Below are 24,836 nucleotides of genomic sequence, written 5' to 3'. Positions count from 1 at the left end.
ACAACAACAAAAAAAAACTTTGAAACCACGTGGCAGTAACGACCACAGAACCCCCCCTCTATTTACATGAAATGGTTTGGTCCATTCGCAACGACCACAGAACCCCCCCCTCTATTTACATGAAATGGTTTGGTCCAAAGCGAACGGCTTGCGGAGTTTGGTAAAGAAATCGCCATAGCTCGGTAACTACTTCTCCGATTAATATGAAACCTTGAAAAGGCACATCCTCGGGTCCCCAGCAATATACCTGGCAAGTTTCAAGTATATCGGACCGGTAGTTGTCGAGAAACAGCGGTCACAGACAAACACACACACACACACACACACACACACACACACAGAGATTACTGGAATTATAGATAGATGTAAATGGTGTTGATTACTTCTATAATATATTGTTATATTCTGTACAAATCCACAGCATGTTTTCTGAATATTTTCTTTGTGGTAAGTTGATATTACTCAAAGAGGATAATAGAATGTGTTTAGCAAAAATAAAGTTTTTTTTTCTATTTCCTAATTTAGTTTATATTAGCCGAAAGCACCCGGCGTTGCCCGGGTTCTTTTTTAATGAATTTACTACTATAATTCAGCTTTTACTCGCGGCGGTAGAAGATTGACTACTATAATTCAGATCAGCTTTTAATTGCGAAATGGGCCCAGCCCGGCCGAGATGCCACCTAGCCTATAACCTTCCCGGGGCCCGTCCCGACATTTTTAGTTCTTTTTGAATGAATTTACTGCTATAATTCAGCTTTTACTCGTGGCCGTAGAAGATTGACTACTATAATTCAGCTCAGCTTTTAATTGCGAAATGGGCCCAGCCCCGCCGATGCAGCCTCGACCGGCCTCGCCACCTAGCCTAAAACCTTCCCGGGGCCAGTCCCGACATTTTTTGTGTCAGAGGTTTCCTCCTATCTTTCACCGTTCAGGAGATTAGCGCGTGCAGACAAACAAACAAACAAAAACTTTCTTATATATATGTAGATTAGCAGAGCACCAATACCTACGGGCCATCTTGTTCCAAGCATGCAACACGTTCTTTGGACACATACCTTTATTGGGCGGTGTATAGGAAACTGACAGCTCCCTCAATTGCTCCCGAAAATAAAACAAACATCCCGGGTTACATGCATGAAGCAAAAACATGCCTACTGCTTATAATTCAAAACACCTCACTGCACTGGAAAACATGGCGCAGGAATACTGTACATACTGTAAAGTGTAAAGGGTGAGCACTTGTAATACCCTCTACCACCAAGAGGTGGCGCTTCGTGATACACATTTACAAAGAGAATTTGCACACTTATAACTTACCACAAATGCTTAATGGGGAAGAGCACTACATAAGTGAAAATAAATCAAACTTTTGCATAGTACTGTATACACTGTAAAATAAATAAATGGCACATGATCGAATGACAGAGGGTCGAATACTGACAAGTTATAATCGTGTACAATGGTAGCAGGGTCTTTCATTGATGTCGTCATGTGATGTGATCAGGTGAAACCTTGCACTACTCATACAAAGTCAAAGTACAGGAAATGAAAAACTTGAACATGTTCACTGTTTGCTTTGTTTTAGGACTGGAATTTGCATACTCTGCTGCATCGAAAAGGATGGCCAGCAGAGTCATGGGCCTCTTCTTCTTCTTTAGTGGCATCGGGTCGCTCATTGGGTCTGGTCTCCTGTGGATAGTATCACTGCATAGCATTGGCTGGATGAGCAAAACGAAAGACTACGGTAGGCCATGCACACCAACTGTTGTATACCTATTCACATAGGTGGTGTATCTGTAAAAATGTGTGAAAAGTAATTTCTCTAGCTTTGTTTTGTCCAAAAAGAAGTTGCACCAATTTGCTCCTTTTCAGACCCTTATCAATGTAACAAATATCTCTTGAATCTGATGATGTACGAATTGCGCAATTTTCCTATTGTACACATAGAAACATGTTGTCATCTGTGTCCTGTTGAGTCTGCAATTGGGTTTTATCGGGATGATAACACCCCAATTGACTCCAAGTGGGTTACCCAAGATTGTGGGCAATCGCAAGGATACTACCATCATGTTGCGGCCTAAGACTGAGTGCTGTATGTTGCCAGGTTGATCAAACATAGTCGTGTTCCTTTACGCAGACAATTCATAATAACCTGTGCATCAGAATTCCTAAAAAAAATATTTTCGGAAGTTGTTTCATATGCTGCCAGTTGCATTATTTTCTGGAAGCGTAGCTGTGCTGCCGAAACACTGCCCTGCTACCTGTAAGCTGGTACTCATTTTGCTGACCTCGGTGGGATGAGAGGCTGAGTCAATCCACCTGATGTTATTTCAAGGACTCAAACTAAGACCTCAAGGTCTTGATATTGCGAAAACCAACACTCGGCTTAGTTTTTTCCAAGTAAAATGTTGGCATTCACAGGAAGATATTGATACAGGTCAGGCAGCAGGGAGTAAGCGGGTTAGCGTCAAGAATTGGCATGGGGGCAGAACATGTGATTACTCTTGGCATGGGAGTTTCCGCAGACAGTGCATTGAGATAGTGAATTACCCTGGACGTAGACCTAATGCTTGCACCGTGTTCACACACATGTATCCCAGACTACAGATCAATGGTCACAGACTGATGAACTCTTCTGAAGGTTTGGCCTGCTAATTTGCATTCTGTTGTTTAACTGGGGGTCACCAACAACCATCCCCAAGGCCCTTTAGGCATACACTGTGGGCTTGTGGCAGGATCGGCTAATTGCCATTAGCCCATAACTCCATCGCTAACCGAGCTAATCCCAAGGTATGGAGGATTTGTGAATCAAACCTCGTGTATGTGCAAAGGCAAGCAATTATTCAATTCACTTCCAACTCAAAGGGTCATTCATACAATTATTAATCACATCATCAATTAATGAAGTTGCTTTTGTAAGACATCGAACTCTAATCACCATTTCACCTTTGTGTATTACTCCTATCATTCCAAAACTGTCATGGATTCTTCACTTTGGTTACTCAGGGCACAGGTTAATTCTGATGGAACATGGAAAGAGGAACACAAAACCAAGGATGAGCCTGCTCCAAAACTCCCGTTTGTGTAACTTCGGAATAATTGCTCCATTTCTAGATGTTTCTATGTGCTTGGGTCATCCGGTGATTTGCGCTAAAAGCAATGTTGTTTTTTTTTTGGGCTAAGGCACGTAATAGAGCTGACACACACACACACACACACACACACACACACACACACACACACACACACACACACACACACACACACACACACTGATGAGACAAACACTTAACACAGCCACTGAGCTTGGGGGAAGTGCCATCACTACCGTCACTTCCTGGGATACTCTGGGTACAAGCGATGCCATAACAATGTCGCCAGTTTTTTTTGTATACGAAGTCGCTTGTCGTGTAAGAACTAACACATAGGACATATAATAAAGGCAGCAGGAGACAAGAAGGGGAGAGAGAAGGAAGCACAACATCAGCAGAGAACAGGGACATCGGGAGATCTGTGGAAGAGAGAGGGCTGGGGCGGGTTACATGGGATAAACAAGATGGACAGTACAGGGACTTTCAGGAAAGAAAACGGAATTTGAAGGAGGTGGATCTGGGGTGAATTAACGGGGGTAGAAAAGATCACGGTTTTGGATGGGGGAAGATAAAGAGATGGTGGTGAACAGCTGTTTTGAAGACCTGGAGGGAGGAGTGGGATTGAAGAGAGTGGGGGAGTTTGTTCCCGAGGTGTGAAACAGAGGAATGAAACAGTGAAGGTGAGCATAGAGTCTTGATTTTGGCAGTTTAACCAGTAAAGGGCTGCTGGCAGACCGGTTGTGCGTCCTGCAGGAATATTTGGGGGACAGAGCACAGACAGAGCTGGGAGAGCTAGGCCGGAGAAGAGTCGATAGAAGACAGAAAGACCACCAACCTGCCTGCTGTGAGAGAGAGAGAAATGCCCTCAGAATTCGCTTCATTGCGGGAGATATGAATGATTCCAAAAGCTTTGCTTTCAACAGCGTGAAGCCTAGCTAGGTGTGAGGCAGGAGCACCAGCCCAGAGGGGAGAACAGTATTCCATTGAGCTGCGGATGAAAGCCTTGTATGTGGTGAGGAGCTCAGGTGTGCCAACGAAGGACTTCGTATGACGGAGGATGGCCAGTCGGCGACTGGCTTTGGAGGCCAGATTGGAAATGTGGTTTTCCCAAGAAAGATCATGGCAGATAGTGAGACCCAAAAGCTTGAATGACAGAACGTCTTGGAGAGAATTGTTGAGAAATTAGATGGGAGGGTTGTCCAGACGGTCTTTTCAGAGAGACATAGTAAGAGTGTGAGATTTGTCAGGATTGAAAGACATGTTCCACTTGTTTGACCAGTCTGTGATGTTGTCCAGGTCTGCAGAGAGTGAGGAGGCTGCAGACTGCCGATCTGAGGGATGAGGAATGGAGCGGCAGATAGTGGAGTCATCAGAAAAGAGATAGAGAGGATTTTCCAGAGAGTCGGATAGATCATTGATGAAGACCAGAAAAAGCACGGGGACCAGAACACTGCCTTGAGGAACTCCAACCTGGACAAGAAGGGGAGATGAGACAATTTCATTTAGAGCCACACGTTGACTATGACAGGAGAGTAAGTATGTAAGCCAAACGTGTAGATTTCCATGGATACCATAGGAGGAGAGTTTGGTGAGCAGAGCTGGGTGCCAGACCGTATCGAAGGTACGTGATATGTCAAGGGAGACAGCTCTGATTTCCTGTTTGGCATTGAGGACCTCCATCCATTGTTGAGACAGCAGAAGCAGCATGTCCAGAGTAGAATGACCTGGTCTGAATCCAAATTGATGATCAGAGATCAAGCCATTGGGGAGGATTTGGGAAGGATTTGATATCCGAAGCAATGATGGATTCCATGACTTTGCTGATAATTGGGAGCAGGCTGATTGGTCTGTAGTTGCAAGGATCTGTTTTTGCACCTTTTTGTGTAAAGCGGTAATGTTTGCTGATTTCCAAGATGCTGGCAGATGAGCTCGAGCAAAAGAGAGGGTGAAAAGAACAGAGAGAGGGTGAGATAGAGCGGCAGAGCAGGATTTTAGGACTCACGGGCCGATGCCGTCTGGTCCAGTTGCAGAATCAGAGTCGAGGTTTGACAGAAACTTCTCCACCTTGTCAGGAGAGAAGGACACAGAGTCCAGGAGCGGCTGAGTTTGACTGGGTAAGGTGGGAACAGAGAGAGATGGGTTCGGGACACAAGATTTTGAAGAAAACACATAGTTGAGGCATTCGGCTTTGTCACGTGCAGTGTCAGCTGTGTAGCTGTTTGAGGTAAGGGAGGGGATGGAAGGGGAACAAACACCAGAAACGGATTTAATACGTCATACCAAGAAAACGAAACGTAACAAGAAAAACAAATAAAGAAAACAAGAAAACGAAACGAAATGAAACGAAACGTCAATAAACCGAAACGTCATACCAAGGACTTTAAAAATGGTACATACTGCTTCCATGCCTGATGCTCAGCATTTAAAAGGGTAAGAGCACGGAAACAGATTTGACCAGATGCCACGAGGATTTTGAGGAGGGAGACACGTTTGAGAGTTCAGTCTTGAGAGTAGAGAGATAGTGTTTCCTGGCTCTCCTGAGGGTAGACACACACTTGTTCTGAGCTTTGTGAAAGAAACTGAGATTGCCTTCAGTTGAGATTTGCTTTCCATGAGGCAAAGGCCAATTGTTTCAGGGCAACTGCCTCACCACAACATTCAGTGTACCATCGATGGGAGGAAGGGTATGACAACTGAAGACGAGATGGGATAAATGTGTGCATGAGAGAGAGCACTTTACTTTGGAATAATTCCCAGGATGAGTTGATGTCACAGTCAAGATGGGAGACCAACCTAGATGATTGATGGCTGCTTGAAGATCGTGTCAGTCGGCCTGAGATGGGAGACCAGTCCAGATGATTGATGGCTGCTTGCAGCCCTTCCCAGTCGGCCTGAGTGAAATGCAAGACTCATCGATGCTGAGGAGGCTCTCTGAGAATGGCCAGAGACTTCAACAAGGACATGATCAGATGAACCAATTGGAGCAGATGACGAACAACAGACATTTGCACGGAAGTTAGTCATAACTAAGTCTTGAAGAGAAGATGTTCCGTTGACTGAGATCCGGGTCGGGAAATTGACAGATTGTGTCTGTCCCAATGATTCGCAGAAGTCCTTTGCTGAGGTGCCATGACTGGTGTGATATGTACCCACACCCAGCCAGCTGGCATGATGACAATTGAAGTCTCCACATATGAGGAAGAGAGAGTTGGGATGAGTAGATAGAAGTTGGTCCATGTTGTAGGACAGCGAGATGTAAATGGAGTCATCACTGCTTGGTGTACGGTACAACACACACGAAAAAAGTTGGGAGCAGAGAGGAAGCTCATGGTGTCTGAGGTACTCATGGTGTTTTCTGACCGTACTCAGCAGGGCATTTCCTCAAGGGGAATTTCCTTCTCCCCATGGATGCCAACCGATGGGGATTGTCCATGCTCTATCCTTTTCAAGCATGGAAGCAGCATGTAGCATTTTAAAAGTCTTTGGTATGACTTGAACCGGTCCAAACCAGATGGGTGTTTTTTAGGATACACCATCTCCTTACTGGATGGCTGTTGGCTCCCTACGGGATCTCATCCGCCCTTTGTCAGGTGTTGTTTTTGGTCCTGGCAGTGTCACAGTCATCCTCCCCACTAGCAAAGCCAGTGTGGTGCGTCGGTTTAATCGCCGACAATCCGACCATGTGGCAGGTAGCACTGGGTTACATGTTACCACTAGCAGTCCCAAAAGACTGACCTGACCTGACTGATTTGAGCGACCTGGCTCCGGAGATGTCGTCCCTCGAGCACAGCTTGAGATGTGCAGACTGCCCACAATTGTCCGTCTGACACAGAGGAGGACGACGACTCAACCTGAGGCTGAGTTGTTGGAAGGCCGGCAGTGGATGCCTTTGAAGCTCTGTCATCTCCAAACTTCTTGCTTCCATCTGTAGATGAGGGTGAAGTTCTCATATAGAGGTTAACATTCCTTCCCTGCAGTGTCAGGGGGCTGCGTTCTCATCGTTGTCATTACGTTGAATGATTGATAGAGATGCCAAAGGGAAAGTCCAAAGTGACTTCTCCCTATTTTCTCAACCTATTGGCACTGGAGTGGCAAACTACCACAGAATCAATAGTGAAACCTTTTTGCATCTGCTTTGGAAGGCGTATTTATGCGTTTTGGAGAAAATTATGTTCAAGGTAAAGCTGGTAATTTCATCAGGTGGAAAGCTATGAGGAATCCATGAGGTATCAACACCCTAAAAATCTCCTTTAATTAACCCAAGAAATAGCCAAAATCCCTGAAATCATCCCATTCCACTCTAAAGTCCAATCGTTCTGCCCTGAAGAGGAATAAAAAGGAGGAAAACTGAGGATTCATTCCTCATTTTCACAGATTCCAAACAACGCACAATTCACAATTTACACAACGCACAATTCTACGCACAATTACTAAACAACTTTTCTTTTTCTTTGTAGTTGCATGAAACGAAAAGTGCATCAAGCAAACCGATTTCTGGATGAGGTGGGCTTCGAGAGCAAGCGCAGGGCACACTGTCGAGCACAATCGCCTCTTTTCTACTGTAGGACAATTGGCTTTGCTTGATGGAGGAATATTTGAAGCGTGCAGGTGGGGCTTTGACCGGCGTTTCCGGTCATCCCAAAGGAGCTCGTGTTGACAAAACCCGAGGACATAGGAAATGAGAAACGGCTTCAATATACTAATGTTTGAGCAGGTTTGGAGAATATTTGGTGCCATTGGTGAGCCTAATTTGCGATTCCCATTGAGGCCCTCTGGCATCCCATCTGTGGCTGCGGATGGTGCATGGTGACCATGGCATATTTCCATATGCCAAATCGTACTGAGCTGAAGAGCAGGCCCACACCTCTTGAGCAGCCTCTTGCACTATGTCACGCCTGTTGATTGTAAGAGACTGTAATTGGTTGCAGTGTTTTACTTACAAGAAGGTGACTGGCAGATTGTCTAACTGATTGCATCTTCCATGGTCCATTTAGTTCACCTCGGCTACAGTAATAGGATTTTGAACTCGTGAAAAGAAAACTCTGAAAATATAAATCCGATTCCATGTTCATCACCATTTTGGAACGATGCTTTCCAGGTTTGTCATTTGAATGGAAGATTTGCTTTCTAAACGACGTTTTCTTTATACATGGTCGATCTAGGCCTGTGGAAGAGCGAGGACACAGAATGGATCAGGATACAACATAAGAAAGGGAACAGCAGGATAAAGGAGACATGACAATAGTATGACGGAGAGAAGGTAGATGGAGACTAACAAACAAGGGATGCAGGTGACGATGAGGGTTAGAGGGGAACACAAGGGGTGGACAAGATGGATACAGAAGCATTGATGTCTAACCCTAACCCTAACACAAGGGGTGGACAAGATGGATACAGAAGCATTGATGCCTAACCCTAACCCTAACCCTAACCCTAACCCTAACCCTAACCCTAACCCTAACCCTAACAACAACCCGAACCCTAACCCTAACAACTAACCCTAACCCTAACAACTAACCCTAACCCTAACAACTAACCCTAACCCTAACCCTAACACCAACAACAACCCTAACCCTGACCCATACCCGAACAAGTCGGTTCACTCGGAGGGGCTTGCTGGTTGATCGCATGCATTCTGCAGATTGGTGGGCACAGAGCACGGAGAGGGCAGAGGGTGCAAGGACCGTACCGCAAATCCTCCCATCCACTTTCTCATTGGACAGTTTAACTAACAATGAGGAAAAGTGAAAACCGTTTGAAGGCATTTGGTTTGCTTGTTAATTGGTGGTTATTTGTGGGCAATGCTGGATTCATGTACGAGAGTGCGCTGCAAAAGGTGAGGCTTTATCACCAATGACTCCATCAAAAATTGCATGGAGTATGATTGATGAAGATCCATGAGTTTAAATTTTGATCTTTACTCCCAAGGTAAAGTGAAGACCTATTATATGTTGACCAGTAACTCTCAATCATAATTGATAAGCTTGCCGAATCGTATCATTTTAACTTTCCGTTGCTCTCCAATTCGCTCATCAGGCCCGAATGTATAACTATTGTTACCTCCGCCACCAAAGGTGGATGGAGATAATGTTTTCACCCCTGACTGTCTGTCTGTTTGTTACTTGCAAAATCGAAGATTTTTCAAGTATATTGGTCGGTTGTGTTTGTGGTTCTGTCTGTCTGTTGTTTGTCTGTCTGTTTGTCTGTCACAGGTCACAATTTTCAACCGATCTTCACGAAACTTCACCAAATGGTAGAGTCGGTCAAAATCAAGAAGCCTATTGTTTTTGGGGTCAATAGGTCAAAAGGTCAACATAGGCCAAAGGTCACCAACTTTGCTAAATTTCTAAAATCCTAAATTTTCATCCGATTGACTTTAAATTTGAAGAGGACTTGCATATATGGTCACTAAATTCAACCACCAAGTATTTTTGAGGTCAACATAGGCCAAATGGTCAACATAGGCCGAATTTCTAAAATCCTCAATTTTCATCCAATTGACTTGAAATATGAAGAGGACTTGCATATCTGGTCACTGAATTCAACCACCAAGTATTTTTGAGGTCAACATTGGCCAAATGGTCAACATAGGCCAGATTTCTAAAATCCTCAATTTTCATCCAATTGACTTGAAATTTGAAGAGGACTTGCATATCTGGTCACTGAATTCAACCACCAAGTATTCTTGAGGTCAACATAGGCCAAATGGTCAACATAGGCCGAATTTCTAAAATCCTAAATTTGCATCCAATTGACTTGAAATTTGAAGAGGACTTGCATATCTGGTCACTGAATTCAACAACCAAGTATTTTGAGGTCAACATAGGCCAAATGGTCAACATAGGCCAAATTTCTAAAATCCTCAATTTCCATCCAATTGACTTGAAATTTGAAGACCACTTGCATATCTGGTCACTGAATTCAACCACCAAGTATATTTGAGGTCAACATTGGCCAAAAAGGTCAACATGGGCCACATTTCTAAAATCCTCAATTTTCATCCAATTGACTTGAAATTTGAAGAGGACTTGCATATCTGGTCACTGAATTCATCCACGTATTATATTTTCGGTAAACACAGGCCAAAAGGTCAACATAGGCCAAATTTCTAAAATCACCAATTTTCATTTGGTTGATTTGAACTTCTAAGAGGATTTATATATATGGTCACTGAATTCAACCACCATCTATTTTTGAGGTCAACATAGGCCAAAAGGTCAACATAGGCCAAATTTTTAATATCCTCAATTTTCATCCAATTGACTTGAAAATTGAACAGCATTTGCACATTGAGTCACTAAATAGGGAAACTAACTATTTTGAGGTCAAAAGGTCAAAGGTCAACTCAAGGTCAACCGTCCAAAATCATCATTTTTCATCTGAAAAATCGTCACTTTTCATCCTGTTGACCCGAGCTTTGATCAAGATTGTAAATTTTAATCTTCATGAAATGGACAATTTGCTGTATCAATGGAAAACTTTGGGGGGGGGGGGGTACTTTGCAAGTATCGTGCTCCACATGATGTCTTCTTGTTTGTTTGTCCGTTTGTGAACAAAATATCTCAAAAAGTTGTGGATGGATTTGGACGAAACTTGTTGGACAGGTTGTGTGTCTGACAAGGAAAAATCGATTTGATTTAGGTGAAGATCTGAATATGGATTCGGTATATGAGAGTTAGTTAATATTTTAAGTGATTCTTCACCATTGGGAGATAGGGCCAACCAGGTGGAGGGAGATAGGGCCAACCAACTCTCTACTGAGTGCCATTCTAGATTATTGTGCAGTCACCATATTTGCAGGCCAAATCCAATCAGATCAGCTTATCACGAAGAACCCATATAAAAAAATCAGGGTTTGCATGGGGCCTGGAAATTCTTGAAAAGATAATCCTTCAAATTCAATTAGGCATCTTCATGATGGATTTTTGCTATCTCCCCTAAAAGAGCTTGTAAGCACCATGTTGTAGTTGTAATATCTCTCACTCAATTAAGATAGAGAGACAAAGACTACCACTTTCTGGTGAACGATTTAATCAACTTGTTGGAACAAACTTACTTGCTTTTACACCAAGTACCTCATGGACCACACAGCACACAAGACATCAAGCAAGTGTCTTTTTGCCCTTGAAGAGTTGAGCTCTCTTATAGGTGCATTGCGCTTTGATGTTGGTGAGAAGGGCAGAAGAGTAATTAAAAGGTCACAGAAGTTTCAGACAGGCTGGCACCTGAACACATCTGGCTCCCATCATGCAAACCGTGAGACCGAGAAGTATGTTTGTAGAAGTAGAAAGGGTCACTGCTTGGAGCCTTCTCTGGAGAATTAGCTCATCTGGAAGTCATTCTTACATATCTGCAGGTCTCAGCGAGGTGAAGAGGTGGGGGCATGGAACTAATCTCAGCAGAAAGGTTCTTGCTGATTGTGGTAATTACAAAGAGGGCTGACCTTGCCGTTTTCCAGAGCTCCACCGAGAGTATTGCATTTCCCTAGTCATTCACCACCAGCTCTTTCCACTTTCTAACATTTCTAGCATGCTCCAAGTATTAGCATAATTTATCATTTCAACAGATTATACAACATTATTATGGCTCTAAGTAATTGTACAAAACAACATTCATGTTTCTGTGATTTCCTGCAATGACAAAATGTTCCGAACAGAAATGATAATTTGGCTGTGAATAAAAACGTACTCACAGGGACTTATCAATTCTCATTCACTTTAGAAGTCCTAAAGGACTTCCACATTCCCCCGTTTTAATCCTTCTCATAGGACAATTAAAAGGGTCTTCAATTTACAAATTTGGATGTCCAATTTCCCATTACCTAAGGCATACACCGTCCTCCTGGAAGAATCTGGCCGTTAAAAGGCGTTCCTTTGTTCGTCGAATCCATCTGTTGTTGATAGTTCAGTTTATTACATTTGCATCATTTAGCATCATAAGTATCTCTGCAAACAAACTTCACCTCTTGCAAATGCTCAAAGATTTTCAGTTCACCATAAAAATTATCACTGTTATTTCCTTTATTCATTTCACCATTATGTGGGTAATACTGTCAGCATGATTCAATGTTAAACATCTGCAACATTCGGCAATTATGATTCCAGGATGCTTGCTGCAGAGTGAATGCTGAACTTCTGTTTGAAAAAAAAAGAAGAGGCTCATCACTTGTGTGTTTGAAAATCAAGTATGAACCATCTTCTTCTGGTGTCTTCGTAGCACCTACACTTATTTTGTGTAGGGTTTCCACTATCATGATAAATGGGCAAGATCATGAACTGACCCTGCTCCGCATGTAGCATCTTTGCAACTCTTGCCGTGAGACTTAGTAGATATTGAGCTAGGCTGTCGTTCAGTTGTAGATGACCTGCCTCCTCACACATCGTGAGTGGGCAGCAAGTGTTGATGAGATGTTGGTCGACCAGCAAGATGTGGACCAGAGATGACAGGTGCGGTGCATCCATAGCGACGTTAGGACCATGGTGTTGAAATTGTCCGTAGCCCGTGCCAGGAACAACCAGTGGAGTCATGGAGGCCCGTTATAGAGAAATAAGGAAGGCCATCCACTTACAACTCCATACTGGTTCCCTAGCAGTGGATGGAGCAATGACATGAAGTCACAGCTTCCGGTATGAGTTTTCGGTAACATGTTGTCATCCAACAATTGCTGACGTGACTGATGTTCCAGGCACTGAACTGAAGCAAGTGATCGTCTTTCGCCCAAGCATCACAATGTGATCCAGGCAAATGGTCACATTCATTTCCTTGGTGACGGTGAACATCCTTTTCTAATCTTCCAGAGGAAGGTGCCTTTGCGATTCTTCGAAGGAAGGTGTATGCCAAAATTAACCTAATCTTTAGTGGTCAAATTTGCTGTTTGTAGCTTTTCCCAAAGCAGTTATCACTCCATCTCTTAGCTGTGAGCTGGTTTTTCTTCATTCAGCCATATCTGAATCTGCTCTCAACACACTCTTGATCAGGTAGGGTACACCTTGACATATAATTACCATGCTCTACCTGATCCTGTTTCTGTTATAACAGCTTCATATTCAACCGTTTGCTGTTTTCCTTAAAACATTCAAAAGATTCTATTTATTTATATATTTCACACAGAGATAATATCCAAAACCAGACATGTATTTCACTACAAGACTAGGAATAGCATTTAAACTTGCTTTCAGGTTAACATTGTTTGAAGAAAATTAAAATCATGCAGTCTTTGTAATGCAAATCAAAGAGGAATAAGTTCATCAGTAATGAGTATGCTTATGATGAAATGGTAAGTATGATTATGGTAAGTATGATTAAAATCACAAACAGGGATACCTATTCCTCAATCACCTATGCATGATCTATTCATCATCATATCATCCCTCCTCTTTTATTTTTTACTTAAGGAGTTAGTCAACAGTTTCTACAAATAATATTTGTTTTTGAAAATGGTACATGAAATCACATCATTTTTTATGGTTTCAAACTTCTGGTGATATTAATTCACAGGCCTTATAAGACCAGTACAATACATAGCATCCTTTTATGTTATTATTCCGAATCTACACCGTCTATTTGTATTTGGTGTAAAGCTCGCCGCCATTGGACTCTGGAGCAGTGTAAACACGTTCTCTGGAGTGATGAATCACACTTCACCATCTGGCAGTCCGACGGACGAATCTGGGTTTGGCGGATGCCAGGAGAACGCTACCTGCCTGAATGCATAGTGCCAACTGTAAAGTTTGGTGGAGGAGGAATAATGGTCTGGGGCTGTTTTTCATGGTTCAGGCTCGGCCCCTTAGTTCCAGTGAAGGGAAATCTTGACGCTACAGCATACAATGACATTCTAGACGATTGTGTGCTTCCAACTTTGTGGCAACAGTTTGGGCCATGGGAGGACATGGGGACATGATGATGCATACAGCCATGCACAATCCCCATGGATTGGCAGCCATAGGAAGGAGGAAGTTCCTCCTTAGGAAATGCCTTGCTGAGTGTGGTGAGGAGGGCGACGCCATTGTTGTGGCATCGATGGTACCCAGAGTGCCCAGGGAAGTGACGGCAGTTCCCCCCAAGCTCAGTGGCTGTGTTTGTCTTGTCTAACAGACCTTTGCTTGTCTAACAGTCCCCCATTCAAAACATTGATCTTTTCCACCTCCGTTGATACAAATCCAAATCCACCTCTTTCAATCTCCGACTTGTTTCCTGAAATTCCTAGTGGTGCCCATTTGTTTTATACCGTGTACCCCTCCTCCCCCAGCCCTCTCCCTTCCACAGATCTACCTACGCTCCTGTTCTCTACTGTTGTTGTGCTTTAGTCAGGTTCACTATGTTTTTTCGTTCAAAATTTTGGTAGATTAGCAAAACTATACATTTTTGGAATATTCAGAGCATGAGGAATCCAAAAATTAATGTTTACATTTGCGGAGACACCTTTGCGAAAATGACACTCAGGACAGTGATGAAGATCTGTAAAAGCATATTCCTGAACGGTATAGACCTCGTAGATCCTGTGTATAGGACTTATAGTTCAATCTGATACTACCTATAACTTCCTATAACAACCTATAACTTCAAAGGACTTGCAATATCATGTATTATGTAATACAGTTATATCACAAATATAAAGACGATGGTTTTCAATTACCTTTGTTTGTTGCTTTTCTATAATCCTGAGCACTATTTTGAGGCCTTTATTGGATTCCTTGACCCAGAAAACATAGGATTAGCATATTTAATTAAGTCTCTAGGTTGACTAGAAGCCGAGATCGCGCAAAATATGTATTTTATGGCGGCCATTTTCAAAATCCAAAATGGCGGCCATGCAGGTGTCTGTGCAAATGGCAACATTTATTTTCAGATTCTCCATGCTCTGAAGATTCCAAAAATGTACAGGTTTGCTAATCCCAAAATTTTGAACGAAATTATATTTGTTAACATAGTGAACCTGACTACTTGTGTGCTTCCTTCTCTCTCCCCCTCCTGTCTCCCGTTCCCTTTATTGTATGTTTTATGTGTCAGTTTATGTTTTATGTGTTTGTTCTTACATGAGCCTCGACTCTGTAGACCAAAAATAAATAGAGGTGACATTGTTATAACGTCACTGGTACCCAAAGTATCCTGGGAAGTGACGGTAGTGACGGCACTTACCCCAAGCTCAGTGACTGTGTTAAGTGTTTGTCTCGTCAGCATTTCCTTGTATGTATGTATGTATGTGTGTGTGTGTGTGTGTATGTGTGTGTGTTTGTATGTGTGTGTCAGCTCTATTACGAGCCTTAGCATGTATATGTATGTATATATATATATATATATATATATATATATATATATATATATATATATATATATATATATATATAAAAGAACGACAAAGGGATATGCCTTGGATTTTGGTTTCTCCAAATTAGAATCATTGCAATTGAGAGAGTGTAAATTGAGAGAAAGATGGATTTTGTCAAAAAGCACATCTTCCAGGAGAATGAGAGTAATGAGAGTAGACAAACTATTCTTCTGTTTGATCAATGACCAAAGGTGCAAGAGTTGCGTGCTTCAACGTAGACCACAGGAGCTCGTATATAATTGGCAAATTCCTATGTTTGGGAGTGAATGCTCTTTTGGTGTACTGCGGAAAGCAGCTAGAATTAAACCAATTAAGGTATGACCTTTTTCCACATTTGGTAGAGTAAGAGATGAGCTAAATCATGCCAAGAATAAAAGCAATTACAGTGGCAGTTATAAGGAAGGGTCTGAAGAGAGATTATTTCCAAGAAAATTCAGAATCTAATTGGTGTAGGCCATTCCAGTCGAGGGATATTACTGGGATATAGTGGAGTCAGGGTGACCAAATTAGCCAAAGTCTGCTTCTTCCTTCATATTCAGCACAAGGCTGTGATGTGGCATCATTGGCTGGGAGCAAGGTGTGTCATCGATGCCCACATAGGTTAGATCAGGAATTTGTAATTTGGCCAGGGTTCCAGCGATAGCTCACATATTCTTCGCGAAGGATGCTGTGGGATATTTAATGTCTATCAACTAATATGGCCGGATCCCTGGTGTTGGGCTAGCGGCTAGGGTGCCGGCTTAGGATCCTAGGATCCTGGGTTCGAATCCCGGTCGATCGCTGAATTAACGCCAGGGGGGTTGACTCAGCCTGTCATCCTTCCGAGGTCGGCTAATTGAGTACCATTTCACTGGTAATTCCCTGTTTGTCGTTAAAGGCGGCAAAAAGGGTTGGCGTCAGGAAGGGCATCCGGCCATAAAACATTGCTTCAAAAAGGGGACAGAAAAACAACAACAACCACGGTTCCCGAAAAAGGCCAACCCCCGCTTTGCGGGGAAACATGGCCTCTCAAGGTGGTTTTTTAAAACTAATATGGCTGGACGGGAAGCCCGCTTAACGTCCATCTACTGGACGGCACACACATTGGTGAATCACTCTGACTGTGAAACATCGGGCGGACAGTTTTTCGCTGGGCCGAGATTCAAACCCAGACTAGATGTCTTAGATGTGAGTGTGCGTACCTTTAGGCCACCAACCTGCCAGCATATTAGCTAAAGTAAGTGGTTAGTTTCAGGAAATGGTCAGTAGAGTGTGAATGGGCAGTTAGCAGAAATAAGGCAATGGTCACCGGTACAGAAATCTGAGGATAAAGAGTTGGCCACGGGTGGAGAAACAAGTCCACAGCATTAGGGTGATCATCAGGAGGTTCCTGAATGTGAGCGTGGACTGTGACAAACTGAGTTAATAAAAAATAGGGGCAATACCCCTGGGTGCTCACTTGGTAGAGTAAAGCCGTACACTATACCGACAAAAGGTATTTTAAACACCCACTTCTGGATCGTTACCTTGTCGTTGGTGAGTGTGCTTGCGTGGATCTATAACCCCTTGAGCGATGCCGTCGGGAGTCTCATACTTCTGGTAGGGTCACCCAAGGTGGTAAGGTCGAGGGCGAGGTCTCAGGCTAAAACCGATCCAAATAAGACCTCAATGGCGAAACAGGCGGAAGACAACATCTAAATGTGTCAACAGCTGTGAAGGCGGATGAAGGCCACAGCGGGAGGGAGACCGCCAAGTGTCTTGGTATCCTTGCCATTGGAACTCAGCCCCCCACTCATCAAGTAGTGTATGGTGGCTGTTGTGCACCGGTCTCCCCACAATAAAAGAAGTCGCGCACAGGCGTTTTCCTGTTACAGCACGATTTACAAAAGTCCTGTGGCGACCGGTGAATGGCGACGGGAGTAGGATTGTGATTCTGGAAGCTCCTAGTCATGAACCGACACGTCAGGCGGTAGGTTCAGTCGTCTTGCTCAAGGACCTGAGGCAGGAAGGTCATTTCGGCAGAAAAAGACAAGAAAACAAAACAGCTGATCCCCTTCCACATGGGAACAAGTGCCCTCACTGCAACAGGATTTGCGGCTTGAAGATCGGCCTCTTTAGCCACCTGCGGACCCACAACTCGTGAACTGCTAAACGATCATACTTGGCTTTGAGTGATAGTGGAACGGTGTTGTCATGTTTCATCGGAATTGTATGTGTAGTTTCTGAGAAGAGATCAAATACTTATTTTGGAGGGCAAACGCCCCCCACCCCCATAGGGCCCGATTTTTTTAGTGCCGCGAATTAACTTGAATAAATCACAGGTGATGAAGATTGGTCAAGTTTCATCGAAATAGTGTGTGTAGTTTCAGAGGAAAAGCAAATACCTATTTTGGGGGGTCAAACCTGGATCCACTTTGACCCCCCCGGTGGACCCCTTTAGACCCCGATTTTTTTAAATGTCGTAAACAAACGTTAGTTGCAACACAACATATATCATTTGTGCCAAATTTGGTTACAATCCCATCAGCAGTTATGGAGAATTAAGAAGTTGCAGGTGTTCACGGACGGACTGACGATGCACCATCACATAAGCTACCCGGAACTACGTTCCAGGTGAGCAAAAAATGGAGAAGGCCTCAGTTTCTAGGCTAGGTCAGTCAGCGTAACTTAAACGAGAAAGGTGACTAGAATTATGGATATTAAGATCACCAAGTAGAATGATTTGAACTATGAAAAAAACACCTTTTGAGGCCATTTTTCCCGACAGAGCGGGGGTTGGCCTTTGTCAGGCCCCTTTTTCAGGCCCCTTTTTCAGGCCCTTCCTGCCGCCAACCCTATGAGTCACCTCTTGCAACACACAGGAAATTACCAGTGAACTGGTACTAAATTTTCCGACCTCGGAAGGATGGACAGGCTGAGTCAATCCACGCTGGTGTTAATTCAGCGATCGACCAGGATTTGAACCCAGGATCCGAGGATCCCAAGCCAGCACCCGAACCGCTAAGCCAACACCAGGCTGGGATTTTAACTATGAAACATTCATTAAAAGTATGTAATAAAATAGAAACTTGGGTCACAACATCATAATATGTGAAAATCATAAATTGACAGATTAAACTTTACCTCTCTTTGGTGTTGTAGCTGCTATAGATTGCAGGTAACACCAGAATACAACCTTACTTTTTACAGTAACTTTGTCAGCCTTTGTATATTATTTTCGTTGCTCCAGTAAACGTTATTAACATTCATTTCAACCTGAATATTCTGCAGTCTTTGATGAACGTCATCTTACAAGGAATCTTTTCTATTTTGGGGATCCAGTAAATGAAGGTGCTTCATAAATAGAAACACAAGGTATCGTTTGAATATGAACATAAGATTAGCATTGGCTCGGAGCTTTTTCTTTCTCCAAAGATAAGATTTAAGATCAGACTTAATAGGCAAGTTGTAAAATCAAATAACATACCATTGGAACCATCGGGATGAACCTGGATATATTCGGGTTTCGGCCGCTACTCCTGTACTTTAAAACCCATCTAGGCGCAGCTAAGTGAGCCTTACAAAAACAATTTGCAAGAGATTCATTTTCATTTTGCAGTTTTTGCTAAACTGCAGGTTCATTTTCTGCTTCGTGTTCCGATTAGTGTTCAAAATATAACAATCAATTGAAATTAAGTTTTTCCTGATCATAAACTGACTTGTGGATGGACGGACAGACAGACACTAAGACCCTAAGTACTAGGACCCTCCTGCATAATGTTAATATCTCATTCCTCATTCATCTATCTATAATTCCAGTAATCTCTGTGTGTGTGTGTGTCTGTGTGTCTGTGTGTCTGTGTGTCTGTGTGTTTGTTTGTCTGTGACCGCTGTTTCTCGACAACCACGGGTCCGATATACTTGAAACTTGCCAGGTATATTGCTGGGGACCTGAGGATGTGCCTTTTCAAGGTTTCATATTAATCGGACAAGTAGTTACCGAGCTATGGCGATTTAGCCATTCGCCGTTCGCTTTGGCTTTGCGAATGGACCCAACCATTTCATGTAAATAGAGGGGGGGGGGGTTCTACCGTACTCGCAAGCCGTTCGCTTTGGCTTTGCGAATGAACCAAACCATTTCATGTAAATAGAGGGGGGGGGGGTTCTGTGGTCGTTACTGCCACGTGGTTTCAAAGTTTTTTTTTGTTGTTGTTGTTTGCACGCATGTTTTTTTGCACCCACGTACGGGCACGCTCTAGTAAGTGATAAACTCACAAACTTCACCAACTGCAATAACTGGGTTTGCCTTCCACTGAAATTCTGTTTAAGATATTTAAGATATTTCTCTCTTCAATCCCACTCCCCCCTCCAGGTCTTTAAAACAGCTGTTCACCACCATCTCTTATCTTCCCCCATCCAAAACCTTGATCTTTTCTACCCCCGTTAATTCACCTCAGATCCACTTTTCTGAAATACGGACTTCTTTCCTGGAAGTCCTAGCTGTGTCCATGTGTTTTTTTTTTGTTTTTTTTTTACCTCTCCGACCCTCCACCCCCCTTCCCATGCCTCCTCCCCCCAAGCCCTCTCCCTCCCACAGATCTCCCGATGTGCCTGCTCTCAAATGTTGTACTCATGTGCTTCCCCCTCTCCCCATCTGGTCTCCCGCTCCCTTTATTTTGTCGTATGTGTCCGTTTTTTTTTGTTTTGTCATTAATGTCAGCTCTTACACGAGCCTCGATCTTGTATACAAAAAACAAACAAACAACAAACAATAAAAAAGATGATTAGTCCAGTGACTAATCGATCGGTCGATTGGTTTGGCCTGTTTGGCATTCCCATTGAAACACATGATTCCTGGTTGGAGTCGCATATCCTATGTTGATTTGTTCATTGTCACCTCGTATTTTTGTCATTCCTGTAAAATTTCTCAGTTTTTCCCACTGTTTATGGAACAAAAACCCACGGATCTGTGTTTCTCGTAATCGGACATCTGCATTGTACGTGTTTGCAGATCATCATGGGGTCGTAAGCATGTGATGAAAAAGCATCCCCCCCCCCCCCAACCCTTCCCAAGTTCAAATTTCGAACCATAAACCTTTTTTTGTGAAAAATTTATGAGGGTTTTTTCCATAGAGTAAGATTTTCCTATCATCAGCATGAGAACCTGCTGTTCCTGATGTTCTTATAGCTCGTCTGACCTCCGATGTTCAGACCCTTACCTAGTGATTATTTTACGAGTTCCTGCATGCCTCAGGTGGGCCATGCCTCCTGGATGCTCACCTGAGCCCCTGCTGCTTCTGATGATTTGAATCCTGCTGGAATAGGATTCTGGACATCCTCTTGCTATCACCGTAACATATGCCATTTGTAAACGGAACAATAAGCAGACTTTCTTTTGTGCTTGAACTTTCTAATTAAATAAGGTAACTATTTTGAAAGATTGGAAAATTCATCAAACTTGATGGAAGAATGAAAGTTGGAGCTACTTCTTTCACTTATCCAAGGATTTATTAGTTTTACCAAAAAGTAAAAGCTTGTTACACTGAAATCATCAGTGAGACGTCTGTAGTAAAATCAGAGTGGAATGTCTGGAAAAAAAAATCTCCATGTCTGTAATGAAAATTGCATTTCCTCGTTCTGTCGCCTCATGTGTACTCCCACACAATGTCAAAAATGTCCATGTCAGATAAAACTGAAATGCAACTGGAAATCGTTAAATGGCCCGTGCGGTAATCTTCCCCATTTTACCCCAATATGTGGAGGAAAGAGGTGCATGGCAACTGTCTTTCTTTAATAGGGAAATAGCGATGATGAAACTTGGTGGATGGATGTATATCGATGTACAGAATATGAATTGTATGATATGATTGCTCTTTATTACTTTATTTACGAGCAACATGTAATGAGCCCGTCTGCCCGCTTCGCGCACGTGTGTGTGTGTCGTTGGTTGTTGTCTCCATTTGCGGGTTTCAGGAGGTGGAACGGAGTCCTCCCAGGACCCAAGGTATCCATCTCCGCTTCAGTAAAGGATCACAGTTCATGAATTGGTTCATGGACCAATTGCCTCCAATTGTGTCTGTCTGTCTGTCTGTCCAAGCCATAACTTTTGATCATTTGAGCTTTTGCCATCAATTTTTCAACAAACCTTTATTATGAGAAGATGGAGAACGCCAGTTAATAATTGGGTCAAAAGGTCAAAGCCACAGTAAGTACAAATGGGGCTTAGTAGCTTGTCCACCGCTGCGCTTAATAGCACAAGAGAGCCCGGTTTTGTAATCGCTTCCGCGTTTCTTTATTTATTTACCATTTGAGCTTCAGTGTGTCTGTCCAGGCCATAACCTTTTTAAAAATATGCAATATTGAAAGTGTGCTATCATTGCTACGATTACATAGTAAACAAGAAAAAGAGCAATCAGAGATTTCAAACCCTCGCCGGGATGTATGTTCAGTGGTTTGAAAGACTTTTGTGTTAAACCAAAATGGCGGCCGAACCACGTGACCGATGGCGTCATTATATTTTTTTCTCCACTAATTTATTCCTAGATTATGCTCAAGAAATTTCATCTTGATCGGATGACGTTTTGTACTTGTCAAATTATGACGTCATAATCGGGGCATCTATGGACATCATCATTCACAGATGTTATTCCACATGGAGAGTTCTTTACAATGAGCCATGTCTCAAAGTTTTTTATTCAGCTCTTTCGGAGATATAGAGGTGCAAAGTTTTTCGGTTTTTCCAAGATGGCGATAATACCACGTGACGTATGACGTCATAATTATCATTAAAAGACTATACACGTGGAGTTGCACCTATGGTGGAAATTTCCTGTCAATTGGACCAACGGTTGCAGAGAAAATCATATTTACTAGCCGAAACCCGTGGAACATCCACGGAAGGGAGGATGTGGTGTATGGATAGAGTGTACCATTATGGATGGCATAGGGGATTTGCTTGTCCGAGTAAGAGTTAGGAAGAAAGATGAGAATGAAGAGTGCGTATATGAACAACGATCGCCGACACCGGCACAAATGCATGCTCTGGATTGTCCACTCAGTGGACGGCTTGCTTTCGCCTTCGCCTGTCCAATCAGCGGACGGCTTGCTTCGCCTTCGCCCAGCAGACGCCAATACGATGGCGTCGTAAGATGGCGTCGTATCGGCAGTTAATCGGATGCTTTTGGGCCCCAACGTCGGCTAATTCAGATTTTTCGAGTATGGCTGTACGTGATAAACAAAGAGCGCGGTTCGTAGATCGTAAATCCATTAGTGCCGTGGGCATCGGGTCACTGGGTGCGGCATAAAAGGGATAACAAAGTCGAGTCCTTATGCCATTATTATATAGATTCTGTGCGGACAAACAAACAATCAGACAGAAAAACAGAGAAACGGACCCAAACGGACCTTCTCCTCCTGCGAGGGTAACAACAAATTGCTAATTACGAAGATTACTTCATAATAATTAGCAATATTTAAAACTTATCAATAGGTGAGGGCGAGACTACCGGAAGTAAGCTGTAACACGTGCCCTTTTGTGGTTTGTTTTCAACGTATCCAAGCACGTGACTGTTGTCGCGAAGGGTGCACTAACCGGAAGTTACGTGGTTCCGCGGGCGCCGATACTGATGCACATCATAGATCAGAGACACACACATAGGAATCACTTGGAATTGCTTCCTTTATAATGGATAAACTCGTTACTCTTCTAATAGAAGTGACAATACTTTCAAAACTGTACAAGATAACTTGGGCTGGCAGGATAGTCTACACGTACAAATAGTGAAAATAAATAAATTAATGGAAACACCAGGAAGATGGGCAACACATGCCACACACCATGCATGCAACGTATGGAGCCGCCATACATGTAGTCAGGTTCACTATGTTAACAAATATAATTTCGTTCAAAATTTTGGGAGATTAGCAAAACTATACATTTTTGGAATCATCAGAGCATGGAGAATCCGAAAATCAATGTTGGCATTTGCACAGACACCTGCATGGCCGCCATTTTGGATTTTGAAAATGGCCGCCATAAAATACATATTTTGCGCGATCTCGGCTTCTAGTCAACCTAGAGACTTAATTAAATATGCTAATCCTATGTTTTCTGGGTCAAGAAATCCAAAAAAGGCCTCAAAATAGTGCTCAGGATTATAGAAAAGCAACAAACAAAGGTAATTGAAAACCATTGTCTTTATATTTGTGATATAACTGTATTACATAATACATGATATTGCAAGTCCTTTGAAGTTATAGGTTGTTATAGGAAGTTATAGGTAGTATCAGATTGAACTATAAGTCCTACACACAGGATCTACGAGGTCTATACCGTTCAGGAATATGCTTTTACAGAGCTTCATCACTGTCCTGAGTGTCATTTTCGCAAAGGTGTCTCCGGAAATGTAAACATTAATTTTTGGATTCCTCATGCTCTGAATATTCCAAAAATGTATAGTTTTGCTAATCTACCAAAATTTTGAACGAAAAAACATAGTGAACCTGACTAAGACAGGTAGTGGAACAAAAAATGGAAACAACAACAGAATGTGTTTTAGTAGGCCTAGGGTGTTGGGGCCACCACGTGTGTCCAGGACTGCATGGATGCAATGTGGCATGGAGTCAACAAGGGTCTGCTCTGGAACTGTTGTGCAGGATTGTAGCGACATTCTTCCACAATGAAGTCCTGCGATTCACGTTCGTTTGGTGGGGACAGGAACTGCTATCTCAGGTGCCTCTGTAAACAGTTCCGCAAATGCTCTGTGGGATTGACTTCCGGTGATTGGCAGGGCCATGGAAGATGGGTAACTTCGTCTTTTTGCTCCTCAATCCACCCGGTGACGACAACACGTGCCCTGTGGACTGGAACATTAACATCCTGAAATACACCCCTCCCCGGAAGGATGAAATGCTGCAACATGGGATACAGATGATCGCTCAGGATGCCAATGGGATGAATTGCACCCAGGTGTGCAGGGAAAATGCGACACACACCAGGATGGAACCACCACAACCCGTTACTGTTGGAAACAGGTACTCAGGGCTGTGGAACTCCACACGTGCACAAGTCCATTCGTTGAGAACATGACATTCCGATGGTGTTTCCATTTTTTGTCCACTACCTGTATGTGCACTCACCTCTGAGCTGTCTGGCACGACGACCATCCTGGTGTTTCGGATGCAGGTTGAGGCATCAGTTTCTATGGACGTTACACCAGTAGAGGACCAGTCTGTCAGTAACGGTTGTTGGTGGAAGTTATATATCCTGCACTGCAGTGTCTTCTTGAAGAGTAGGCGAGTTATTGCTGGCATTCTGAACAAATTACAAATTGTTGCCAAAACTGTCAAACTAAACTGCACTTCCCAAGTGTGGCAGGTATGCCATTATCTCCAAGGTGAGACTAAAGACTTTTGTATCTCCAAGATGAGACCAAACACCTTTGTCCTGTGGTAGACTA

General features: G+C 43.1%; 1 protein-coding gene across 1 annotated transcript in view; it reads left to right on the top strand.

Moving 5' to 3' along the window:
- Positions 1-24,836, top strand: part of LOC137439880 (solute carrier family 15 member 4) — a 132,717-nt gene that overhangs the window by 103,040 nt on the left and 4,841 nt on the right. The window contains exon 7 of the mRNA XM_068136078.2: positions 1,586-1,744. Coding sequence (XP_067992179.2) covers positions 1,586-1,744 — 159 coding nt within the window. The remainder of the gene's footprint in view (positions 1-1,585; positions 1,745-24,836) is intronic.

This window comes from Myxine glutinosa, chromosome 14 (assembly GCF_964187855.1).
Source record: "Myxine glutinosa chromosome 14, kmMyxGlut1.1, whole genome shotgun sequence".
Classification (NCBI taxonomy): domain Eukaryota; kingdom Metazoa; phylum Chordata; class Myxini; order Myxiniformes; family Myxinidae; genus Myxine; species Myxine glutinosa.
This window is presented reverse-complemented; position numbering and strand designations above follow the sequence as displayed.